This window comes from Bactrocera dorsalis, chromosome 3 (genome assembly GCF_023373825.1).
Source record: "Bactrocera dorsalis isolate Fly_Bdor chromosome 3, ASM2337382v1, whole genome shotgun sequence".
In the NCBI taxonomy this organism is placed as follows: Eukaryota; Metazoa; Arthropoda; class Insecta; order Diptera; family Tephritidae; genus Bactrocera; species Bactrocera dorsalis.
The window spans coordinates 1,607,954-1,621,225 of NC_064305.1; the positions used below are offsets into that span (position 1 = coordinate 1,607,954).

The window sequence follows — 13,272 nt, forward strand, 5'->3', positions numbered from 1 at the left end:
TTACTTCAATAACTCGAAATTTTTACTGTTTCTCAAATCTAAATCATCACCTTGGCAAGCGATATTAGAATCCAGTCCCATGTGACACATCCTATCTTCTTACCAAATTTTAGCCGGACTGATGGAATTGTTTTTCCTTATTCTTCTTAAATTAAATACTCTTATGATTAGTTCCTCTAATCACATATTCGGAAAAGTAGAAGAAGTCACATATATCAAAATGTATCCAGAGGTAACATGTGCTTGGGTTACCCGGGCTTTTAAGTCATATCCGACAGTTAAAATAAGTCTAAATAGATCAGACTTCCATACGTGAATGGAGAAGAGGTTTAGTAAGGTAGGAGAATTCTATCTCAATATATACCGACGGGTGATAGGTCCAAACTTGAATGCGAGTTGGTATAGGAGTATACTCCAAGAAGCTTGATATCTTTCTTTCCATCCGTCTACCAAACTCAGCTAGCATATTCTAAGCGGAAGTGGTAACACCACTTGCCCATAATTTGGGTTTCGTGTTATAGGAATATTTTCGACAACAAACTCAAATCGCTATAAGTGAAGGAGTGTATAGGAAGGTTAAACAGCCAACCCCAGCTGCCGGGGCATAAACGGGAAGCCGGTAATGAGCTGACCAGCACCATCCCGTGGGATACCACACAAGAAGTTGTTTCGCACGGAGAAGAGAGTGGTGAGCGAATGGCACTGACATCAGGCAAGAGGAATGCGCCACGCCAAGCTGCTATTGGGAGGTTACAATCTAGAAAGTTTTAGAGATATGATGAACCTCCTCCCAGATAAATTCCGTCTCTCTCTCCCGCTCTATACTGGGCAGTGCAGGCTCAAGAAGCACTTGTCTAACATAAACATAAACTCCATGGATGGAATCTCCAAAACACCTGATTCTAGATTGCCCAACAATTTGTAGAAACAGGCTCAAGGACCTGGGATCCATCTACGTGGACAGGGATCACATCACCTCCATCGCGCACAGCAAGCTATATATGTATATCATAAGATATAGGAGAAGGCGCAATAGACCATAGGTCGCAGTGCAAAACGTCAATTATTTTTTATTTATCTCTAAGCCATACTGAGTTGAGTCGGATAAAGACCTTGAGATTGTGTGCTATTTCTCGAAAAGACAATTTTAGAAATTATAAGATGCCTTTTCAAAGGTAATATCTTGAGGATGACGAAAGGCAATAAACCTCTTGATGTCTGCTCTAATAAATATATCCAGCGCGTACTCATTCAGCAACCCACTCAGCGATTTATGCATCACAAAGATATTCAACACTTCCCACAAGCATATTCATGGACAAACTTGTAGCTAACAACCTTGCTGTAAATCCACTTACAGCCGCTGAAATGTGCGAAAAAATGGCTGAGATCGATTCTAGTATTATTTTTATTAGTATAAGTCTGGAACCTTGTGCAAATAATCTGTGCGTCTATAAGTTCTTTCAATAAATACTTGGTCCATTATACCCGCGAACTCTACAAAAACTAAGCGTAAATATGTAAATTTGTAAGAAATGATTGACAAAGCCACGAGTATTTCAAGACTCAGCCGTCATTTACAATCAAAAATTAAAAGCATCAACAGTAATTACATAATACAGTAGCCAAAGCAAAACGAGAAATAAAACAATTGAAAAAATATTTTGATTTTGAATGTTTGACAGCGCCCCGGAGCCAAATGTGAGCTTAACATTTTTGCCATGCGAGATGAAGAAAAAATGGAATTGATAATAATGGAAATAAAAAATGTGCAAAAATTAAAAACAAAACATGAGAAAAGAAAAGAAAACAACATCCTAATGAAATATGAGCGCGTTGAACTTGATGATGATAAAAAGGCATATAAAAGTTGCGTTGAGACACGCGAACTTGGCAGGTTTTGGGCCGAGACGCTACGTCTGAGTAATTTTATATAAATTAAGGCCGTCAACGCGTAGTAAATTATCTCCATGGGCAGAGGGTCGCACGACAACAAAAGCGCGCAGATTTTTCTTTACTAGCAAAGTATCTGTATTTCCTGGCGTTTGAATAATTCAGCGCCGATAAGTCGATATTGAGCGCCCTAGCCTTTACCTTAAACGCTAAGCTTTTGTTGTAGACATTAAAAAATGTACACGCAGTGATACTAGTAGCATAGCAACAGCAACAACAACATATGTAAGTACGATTGTTTCTTTGTCTACCTGCGCGCATAAATGCAGACGACTACGAATGTTCGAAATTAAGTCAAATTAAATGGAAATTAAAATAACTCGCGTCAGCGCTGCACATACTAAGTAAGCGCATATACCACACAGTGCCAACAGCGACGTCGAAAATTTGCATACAATGCACGCATGCAACATTTATCAGGCGGCGAACCAGTTTGCTTGCTGAGCTGTGTTCAAATTCGTTTTTCATTTTCGTTTCTTAAAGTTCAGTTTTTGCATAGTTTTTAAAGCCAAATCCGAAATCACCCGCTACACTGGCTTTTTGCCACTTTGAGCGGCGGCGGCGCGTCAGTCGTACGCGTTCGTCTCAACCACGCAGACCTAACCAAGTGAAAAGTAAATGAAAATATTGAACATGTTTCAGCTAAAAAACACTCAAATTGCGAGCGAAAACTTTATAAAAACAAACGAAAGCCTCAAGAACTCAACGGAGATTGTGAAATTGAAATGCGTTTGAAATTCAAGCATATAGCGCCCTGCCTGCGCTTCAAGGTCAAAAGTGCCAAGCGACCTTGGCCGAAGCAAGCGCAACAAAAGTACGCAAAACACAACAGTTTGAAGCCGAAAACAGTAATGGACATGGATATGATAACGGATCACGCGACTGAGGAACAAAATATGGAAGTAAAAGGGGAAGAAGAGTTCTCCTTAAATGATAAGCATGCAACATCTTATTTAAAAAAGAAGAACAAACATTTGATGAGTAAAGGTGGGCTTAAAAATTAATTAAAAAATTTTATAAAAAAAAAAAAATTATTTAAAAAAATTTTATAAAAAAAAAATATTTAAAAAAATTCAATTTTAAAAAAATTAATTTTAAAAAAGTAAAAAAAAATTTTTAGTGAAGTATGTGTACTATATACCACGTATAGCACCCTGTGGCAATACAAATGTGGTAAGCTTGAGGCAAAGCACGTGTTGTGGTTGAAGGCTGGTCGTTTGATCAGGCTGCTGTTCGCAGTCTTCACTTTATTAGCAAGCTTTGACCCAACCGTAAAGAAACTCACTGCCTTTTTCTTCCGACGGCTTCTTCACACCCACAACTCCCTCGTTGGTATATGTGCAGAGAAGCAGTCACCAGAGTTCGGTTTGGTGACTCTATGATCCAAGTTATGATGATGTATGAAGTGAAAGCGTGTGGGGATATCCAAGTGTTCAGATGTGTGTTCTGACCCCAGATGCTCTGAGTCTGATAGCAATTTTTGCAGCCATAAAACTGCCGACGATGTTTAGGCGCACAATGTGCAAGATGGTATTGAAGTGCTCTGGTTGGAGTGGACCTTAATGTACTACACATGTTGATGACCGCCACCCGTTGAACGCTCTCGAGTTTCTTTGCAAGTGTGGTCTTTTCTAGAGCCATCCACTACATAAACACACCAGAGAACTGCATTTTTACCCTTTTGTTAGTGAAACAGCAAAATATGCCGGAAATGCAGCCAACGATCTTCCATCTTCTAAAAAATCTAAAAAATTTAAAAACACTTTTTACAAATAAGACTTACTATATCAACTGATCAAATGTATAGTGGCAAAGCGTTTAAATGTGAAGATGGCTGCGAAAAAGTTCTATAAGATCAGCTGTTGTCATCAATCGAAATTACTGAGTGAGGTAACCAATGTATAAGTAACTCAAATATCAAGAAAGATATCTTAACAGAAAGTGAGCAAAATCAATACAAAGTTTTCCTTAACTTTCGTATATCAAACAAAATAGTTTTCGGCTTTCGTCCTAGTCGATTTTAGCGAAAAATTATCAAATGGTAAATAAGGCACTAATATCAAGAATGGGCGTAACTGAACTGAACAGCAACCATGCCTAATGCCGCACACTAGTTCTCCACTTTTATCAGAGATATATATATGTATGTATGATGGTACGAGTACATTTCATCAATTCATATACCTACATAAACGTATGTTTGCGCGTTTGTGGTATACAAAATTTCATGAAACACATTCCCAATTGCCCCAAGCATAACCGACGCCCACCAAAACGTATTAAATTCGGACTGTGGCAAATGAAATTGGAAAATTACGATCGAACGTGTCGCGTGTCAAGCCCACTTTTTGTCAATACACAAATTATGATTTTCACCTCCACTGCTCTGCGCCGTGCACGAGCCCACCCACACGCCTACTATCCTGCCGGGAAGAATGCAGATGTGTTTCTGTGTGTGTAATCAGAACATCTTAGCATTTGGCTGTGGCGGCCAGTTACGGCTGGAAAGTGAAGAATTCTTGCACGACTCTTTTAAACGGGCAACTCTTCATTTTTCGCCACAGCCATAATACTTTTGAAATTTTTATTCGTGGCATTGCCTTCGGAAATGTGTAACGCGATAGCTTGAGTGCGCCGCTCCCGAACGTTAAGCGAGGGTTTTTAGCATTTTTTTGCCGCGAAATATTTCGACTATTGAACGCTGCTTGTGGAGATCATTTGGCGTGCAAAGCTTGAACCTCAAACAGAAAGTATTTAATTCGTAACATTCCCCTCATTTATTCCATTTATTTATATTTCCATGTGTGTGTCTAATATGCAGTTTTAACTCACTCAAGGTGCGCAAATAAATATGATTTTTAACGAGCGCAAGTTCAGAGTGTACGAATGCTGTATTCAATTCCTGCTTCTAAATATGATTCCTAATCAATTTAAAGAAAAGTCTATTGAATATTTGTTCTTTATGTTACCCAAAAAGCGATAAAAGTCGATCAACAGATCCTCCTAGAGTTGAGGTTAGCTACCGACAGAAGACTTAATCTCTTACCCTCCCTCTTGACTTCGATCCATCTGTGAAAAAGCTCACCGTACCTCTCCTCCAAAGGCTTCGCACCGCACACAAAGCAGGTGTGTAAGCAGATAAGGAACCGTCAGGAGAAGGTTGCATCATATAGTAATCTAAATTGTAAGGAATATAAACGAAGTACTGGAGAATTTCACCCATCTTTCGTAAGTCTAATAGCAAGCCGCCAAGCATCTACCAGCTATGTCTACAGGTGCTACCTGTAGCGTGGTATTGAGTGTCATTGATGCATCAAAGAGCTGTCCACCAGACAACGAACAACTCCATAAAATATGAGTTGTTGTTGTTGTAGCTGCAGAGTTCTGGTCCGTTCCAGTTGCGTAGATCCGACTGATGTGGGAGCATAAAACATGAGTCGATTGCTTTGGTCTTTAGTTCTTTTTTCGAAGCTTTTCTGTCAGCTTATTTATTGAGGACAGTGAGGATAGCGGTATACTGGTTAGTAGAAATCGGCTAGAATGTCTTGTGCTTTAAATTTATAACTCAATCTCTCGCTCTCTCATCAAAGGATTTCATGTCAGTTGAAAGGCTTTAAAGAAATATGTCTTACATTTCTCGCCACCGCTTTGCAACACGATAATTTAAATCACTAGCAACAATTGCTCACACTTCAACACCAACAACGGTAGTAAATTCTTCGGTGTTGTTTGTAAGAGCGGAGATATTGCAGAGCAACAACAAAAGAGCAAAGCTGCTAACAAAACTTTCAATATAATTTGTGCAATTACACTTCCACTTCAACGATTGGTTTAGCCCGATTGAGTGGTTGGAATGCAACACCCAGCGGACGCCAACGGCAATAACGCAAGCAAATAATAGGAACATCACAACAACAGCAACAACGCGTAGAACACTGACAAACGACAGCTATAACTAGTATGGGGCAACATCACACCGCCATTGCCATCAACAGCAATCAGTATTAAATTAGAAGCCAACAGACAATTGCAACGATGACACCAATGCGCCACACGAACGCCGCACAGCCCAAGTCGCTAACAAACAGCAATAATAACAACAGCAACAATGACACAACAACAACAACATCAATACATAATAATAATAATAACAAGCAACTAATGCTAAATGTGCGCCAATGGCAAAAGTAATCAAAGCGGACACGTGCTGCGCATGAGGTCAAAGGCGGTGCGGCGCTGCGCGGTGTGGTGCGGCAGACCACGAAGCGTCTTGCAGCCGCACAAAGCCAGCGACGGACAGGCCGATGAATGAGAATGAGCGGCACTTTTGGAGCTTGTAAGAAGCCGCCCAAGTAACCGCAAAGGATGCGGTGCGGCAAGGCGCCAACTGCGCATGCAGACCGCCGCTATACTTGTACGAGTATGCGGCGCATCGAAGTTTTATATGTAAATGAAATTGGCAGCAACAAATGGCTTTGATTTGATGAAGAGCACAAAAGCGAGATAAAAAATTGGCATAAAATGGTCTTCCGACTAACAGGAATGCGCGCAGACGCGGCGATTGTGTTGGCGGCTTAACGGCAAAATGAGCGCGGACGAGGACGAAGTGCACGCCAGCAAGCAATACGCCGACAGGCAGTCAAGCCAATGTGTTGCGCTAAGCGCAGCATTGTTGCGGCTTCTACTAAGCCAATATTTTTGAAGTCTGCAGGCGGCTAAGCGTCCCCGCGCGTGTGTGCCTGCGTGTGTGTGCGCATATGTCCATATAAAAGTGTGAGTTGAAGTGTGCTGTGCGTCGCGCCTATCAATACCGACAACTTGCCGCAACAGAATGTAGAGCAGCGCTAACAAAACAATAATTTGTTGTGCGGCATGGCAAGCAGCGTCGGCTCGCCGCCTTTATACATGTCTCTATGCATGTATTTGCCATTCTGCATACTGGATTTGTGCCGCTCGCAGCTGTATTTCAGAGCCATACAGGCGCATGCAACATAGTCGACAATTTTGTTTGCCTTACTTTTTTCAGACGAAAAAAAGAGTATTTTATTATTTATGATTTGTTGCTTTGTCGCGTGGCTTTAAATACCAAATGCGCACAGTGGTGTCTTACCTTCAAAACTTTGCTGCTGGCAAGTGATACATTTCTATACTTTTATACACTTTTAAAAACATTTGGCTACTGCTACAACCCCTGGTTAGACCCTGGAGTTAGTGTAGCACAACAATGGTTCGGTTGCTTCCGTTCTGAACATTTCGATGTGAAAGGTGGACCTCACTCTAGTCGACCTATCGTTGAAATTATAGAAACGATTGATTAGAACCATCACATAAGCAGCCATGACAACGCTAAGGTACTAAACATTCATCATCAAACGGGTTTGCACCATTTAAAAAAGGTTAGCTGCAAAAAGAAGCTCGATGTTTGGTTACCACTTGAATTGTCTGTGAAATATTTAATGGACTGAACTAATATCTGCTCTTCTTTGCTGAAACGAAATGAAAGTGAACCATTTCTGAAGCGAATGGTAACAGAAGACGAAAAGTGGATCGAATTCGACTATAATTTTCGAAAAGATCATGGTCCAAGCGTGGTGAAGCTCAACAAATGGCCGCAAAGTCAGGATTGACGCCTCGAAAGGTTATGCTGAGTTTTTGGTGGGATTGGAAAGGAATCATCCACTATGAGCTGCTCCAGCCTGGTCGAACAAATGATTCTACATTTTGCTGTCAACAACTGATGACATTGAAGCAAGCAATCGAAAAAAAAACGGCCAGAACTGATCAATATAAAGGGCTTCGTCTTCCTTCAGGACAACGCCAGACCACACACTTCTTTGATGACTCGGCAAAAACTGGGAGATTTGACCGGGAAATTTTGATGCATCCACTATATAGCCCTGACCTTGCACCATCGAACTACAATTTGTTTCGGAGAATGCAGAACTCCCTTAATGAAGTAAAGTTGGCTTCAAGAGAAGCCTGTGAAAATTACTTGTCAAAGTTTTTCGCCGAGAAAGCAGAAAATTTTTACACTGATGGAATAATGTCTCTGGCGGAAAAATGGCAAAAAGTGATCGCCTCCGTTTTGGTTAATTAAATAAAAAAAAGTTGAAGTTTGATTAGAAATATGAAATGACTTTTTCGACTACTTAGTATTATATAACACATCCACTTTTCTCCAATCAATGCCCACTGTGTGGCGGCACAGCAATAAGCTGCGGCAGCTGCGCCGTAGCATCCGCTTTGCAGCGAGTTCGCCGCTTCGCTCCAACTATTTGATTTGATTCAGATTTCGTTAGACTGCATCGTCTCCAGTCTCACAACAACAAATTGTTCTGGCATTAAACATTTCTAAGTGGGTGCGCGAAGGCGGACGACGATCATGCAGCCAGTAAAGCAGTTCCTCTTAAATGTATGCCGCTGGTTTGTCTATAAGACTCTCTTCTCGTTGTTTTTCTCTGTTTTTAATGCCGCGCATTGTTTCATTTACAAGCGTCAATTATTTTGTACGCCACTGCCTGCTAGCCAATGACGGCTGCAACATAATTAATGGTCCCACCGCGACCCACGCGACCAACGGCATGTAACCGCGCAAGGAAAGCGCGCCAATATCTGTGCAACTTCGGTGATTGTTTACTGGCGGCGCAAAGAGATTTGAATATTCTAATTGTATACATTTTATAGACGCTTACTTGCTGCGTCTTTGCGCTGCCTGCGCCTTCTTCGCTTCGGAGGCGGTGTATGGCGTACTTTCAGAAGCCGTTCAACATCTAACCAGCGGCTAATCGCTGTTGTAGTCGTTCGAAATTAGATTGGATGCCAAAGATAAAATTAGAATGGAAAATTGGAATGGAGAGGTGTGAAGGAGCTTGTGGGGCAGCCACGTTGAACTAGCGGCGGAGTTAAGTAGTAGGCGGTCTAATGTCTCCTGGCTTGTTTGAATTCTGTGTGATTAGCGGGCTGTTGAATTAGGTCAGCTATATGGGTCGGTTCGCAAGACGGTTAACTTTGATGAAAGGTAGGAAAGGAAGTGCGAGAATCAAAGAACCGTAAATCGAATTGAACAGTTTAGAAGCTGAAATCGGGTTTTCGTCTTTTGCTGGACGAAACTCGAATAAATAAGATGGTTTATATGTTTGGTTTTCCTCCATGCTCTAGGCAATATATTTTGTTCAAGAAAGGACGTATTCCGGTAGCTTTAAGTCGGCTCGGTATTCTGGATTTAATTCCGCAGTTTGGATACTTTCTGTCGAAGCTTCTGTAAGAAATGTTGCTGGTTTGACCGTTATAGGGCCTTTTGACCGGGATCATAAGGATTTCATTTATTTTTGTCTCATTTGTTTATAGTCTATCTTCTGCTCCTTGAATTTTCATATTTTTAACACTCTAACTCTTATTCTTCCAGTCTTCACGTGGGGCAAGCGCATGGGCCGCAAGCTGGACATATTGAAGCGTAGCGACACCACAAACACACATAAGTCACACACAGACCTGCGTTCGTTGTTTCACACATCCACACATAACAACAACAACAATAATGATAATGCCAAGGACAACTATCAGACGCACACGCTGAAGAAATGCAAATCTGGACCCATCGAAACCATCAAACAACAACAAAAGCAACAACAACAGAAGAAAGAGCAAAGAGAGCAACAAAACAAACCGCAGGAACAACAACTACAAAATGGCGAGGCGCACAATAAAAACCAACAAAAACAAGAGAAGGCGAAAGAACACAGCAGCCACGCCAGCAGCGCACAGACGAGCACGCCGACCCAGTCGAACGCGCAACAACGCTCACAGAAGGCGATCAAGAATTTCTTCCATCGCATCGGTTCCACCGGCATGCTCAATCACAAGTCACACAACCTGATTAAGGCCGCCGAACCGAGCGGCTCGACCGGCAGCAATCTATACCGCAGCAGTTCCACTAGTCAGCTGACCAGCTCATCGTACATCAAGTGTGACGATCCCACGGAGGGTCTGAACTTGGCCAACAACCGCCAGAGCAAGGTGCAGAAGGGCACTACAAGCGCGGCGACAAATCTCAAATCGAGCAGCTGCGATGACATCGCCAAAGTAGGCACGAGCAACTCGCCGAATGGCGATGACACAACGCTGAGCGCACAAACGCAGACCACTACGAGTCAGGGTGGCGCGGCCGGTCAGGAATCCACAAACCGACGTGGCGCTTTTCCCTACGCATTTCTACGTTCGCGTCTCTCCGTTTTACCAGAAGAAAATGGCGGTTCAGTGATGAAGCAACCCTCACTCAGCAGTCTGCATACAATGGACACTGGCGGCTTACAAGCGCTGCATCAGGCGGCGGTGCAGTATATGCAAGCGGGTCAGCAACGCTCACCCACGCCGCAGCATCGGAACTCCACGTCAATGCTACCCAGTGATGTAACGACGTTGGCCGATGGCACTTTGGACTCCATATCGCTGACTAGCACTTCTCCAAATCACCAGAAAAAGGTGATTTATCGGAATGGCGCCCTGATCAAGCGCTACTCGTCGGACGACAGTGCGATCAGCAATTGCTCGCCACAGCAGACCACGGCTGCAGTCGGTGCAAGCGCTTGCAATGGTGTGTATGTGAACGGCGAGGTGCTGGTGTCGCGCAACAACAGCCTCTCCTCCAAGGACTGGGAACCACTTTACCAAAGATTAAGTAGTTGTCTAAGTTCGAACGAGTCGGGTTACGACAGTGACGGAGGTGGCGGCGGCGGCGGTGTTGGCGGTGGTGGTGGTGTTCCCAACAACAGCAGTGTAGGAAGCAGTGAAAGTACATGTGGCAGTGTTATTTACCTCGGCAATAACACGAACGCACAACTGCTGGGCAATAATCTTGGTATCTCCAGTGGAGATACGGAATCTATTGCGTCGGGTACGTTGAAGAGGAACTCGCTGATTTCACTCACCTCCTCCGAAAGTGGCGTCGGTTGTGGCGGACTGCGCAGCAGTAGCATATGCAGCACGACAAGCGGTTCCGTGTCGCTGGGCGGCTACAACTATGACTATGAGACGGAGACCATACGTCGGCGTTTCCGCCAAATCAAGTTGGAGCGAAAGTGTCAGGAAGACTGCATTGGATTGGTTTTGTCGCCGAAGACTGTGATGACGTCAGCAAATGAGCAGCAATACCGTTACCTGATAGTCGAGATCGATCCGTATGGCATGGCGCAAAAGTAAGTAAACTTAACAAATTATAATTTTTTTTGTTGTAGATGCCGTAACATCGCGAGTACAGTAGTAATCATTAAACCTTTCACTCTCATCCACAGAGATGGCCGCCTGCGCATTGGTGACGAAATTGTCAACGTGAACGGTAAGCATTTGCGCGGCATGCAGTCCTTCGGCGACGTGCAGCGTCTGCTGTCGACATTCGTGAACAACTGCATCGACTTGGTGATTGCGCACGACGAAGTCGCCACCGTCACCGACTTTTACACTAAAATTAAAATCGACGGCAGCGCTGGACAGGCGTACAACTCAATGCTATCCTTGCATGGTGGCAACGAACCAGCGCCTGCTTCGGCGCCGCCCACAGCCAATCCACAAAGCGAGTATTTGGCACGCGCCCGCAAGCGGCTCAGCTATACGCAGCGCACGCAGAGCACGGACAGCATAAACTATGATCTGCAAAGTCTACAGATGGCGCTGGAGAGTGAGGATGAGCGTCAGAAGCGGCGACCATCATCGGCGGTACTGGACGCCACCGCTAGTGAGCTGGATGTGGACGATGACGCGCGTTCACTGGCCAGTGTAACGACAATGCATTCGCTGAGCTCGATGCCAACGCCAATGCCGCTAATGCAACATAGGCGCTGCTCCACACCGCGTCACTCCATGGACACAGCGGCAAATGGTGGTGAGTTTGCGGCCGAACACATAAGGCGCCGCGCGCGTTCCTCGTCGGGGCAACGCAACCTCGAGCTGACGCCGTTGTACAATGCAAGCGCCGAGTACACGCCGGTGTATGCGAATCGCGCGTCCAGCATATCGCTGTCCACGCACACAATCAGCGACGATGAGAAGTGGCAGCTGTTGGCGCGCAAGCGTTGCTCTGAGGGCGCGGCATTGCTGCGCGTTCAGCAGCAACAGCAACTGCACCAACAGCAGTCGCAGGACGAGCTGCTGACAGGTTGTGGACGCGTGGCGGGCAATCGTAGTGCGTCGCTGACCTATGGTGCGTCGGCGCCACTGGCTGCCGCTGCATTTTTGGATACTGTCGATGGTGCGCGCGGCCAGTCGCAACAACAGGCGCCAGCGTTTCCGTCGCGCACGCACTACACGCGCAACTCCATCAATCTGTCCAACTCGCATTATCGTTCGCTGCGGTTCGCGCATTCGCGTCTCAGCTCCTCGCGCTTGAGTCTATTCATACAGCCGCCTGCCGGTGGCGCCACCGAGAGCGGCAGACTAACAGCAACAACAGCTACAGCTAACAACAATAACAGTAATTACCAAAACTCCAAAGCCACTAATAGTACAAATAATACTAAAACACAAACAACAACAAGCATCACTACACCAACAGCAACAACAACACAAAGGGCGACGTCAGTGGCCAACAGCGCGGCTGCAAATGGCGCTGCCAGCACTGATAGCAACACCACCGACGATGATGTGCGCCAGCAGCGCAGACAACAGCAACAACAACAACAGCTACAGCAGCAGCAACAACAACAAGCGTCGTCTGATCTCACTAATAACACTAATACAAATGTTAATCCCTTTCACCTCATTTCTTACCAACAACAACAACACCAAAACTTAACCGTACAACAACCACACCACCAGCAGCGTCATCACGCAACGCCTTCACATTTATACCAACAACATTTAACCGTACCATCAACTTCTATGCCCACAGCCCTAACCAGTGCGAGTTCGAATTCGAACACAACAACAAGTGCAAAAGCTGCTGCGGCAACACATTCATTGCAATATCACCGCCCTTCATTGCCTGCGGCGAAACTAACAATCCGCGATGAAGAAATGGCCGAAGTCATTCGCGCTTCGATGAGCGACGGTGAGTTGGCAGTCGGAGGGGGGAGTGTGGGGATGTAAGGCATCTCCTAGAAGAATTCTTTTGAGTTAGTTTCTTTTGATTCCACGAAAGTTACTGAAAATATTGAGATTTGTACTTATCTGGGCCCAGCAGTGCTAAGTTAGCCCTTTTATAGCCATCAAAAGCCGCGCGAGAATATTATTTACTAATTTAAATAATATTTAGTAATAATTTGTTACCCATATTTCAACTAAAAAATTAATTAAAACGCTTTCCATTAATGCTTTTTACCTCTTTTC

General features: G+C 44.3%; 1 protein-coding gene across 4 annotated transcripts in view; it reads left to right on the plus strand.

Moving 5' to 3' along the window:
* The window catches only part of LOC105230209 (AF4/FMR2 family member lilli), a 92,774-nt gene that overhangs the window by 78,390 nt on the left and 1,112 nt on the right, over positions 1-13,272 (plus strand). For 3 of the 4 annotated variants that reach the window (XM_049453893.1, XM_049453892.1, XM_049453891.1), the window contains 2 exons: positions 9,359-11,147; positions 11,244-12,994. In XM_049453893.1, coding sequence (XP_049309850.1) covers positions 9,359-11,147; positions 11,244-12,994 — 3,540 coding nt within the window. The remainder of the gene's footprint in view (positions 1-9,358; positions 11,148-11,243; positions 12,995-13,272) is intronic. The other variant, XM_049453894.1, reaches the window with a different exon arrangement.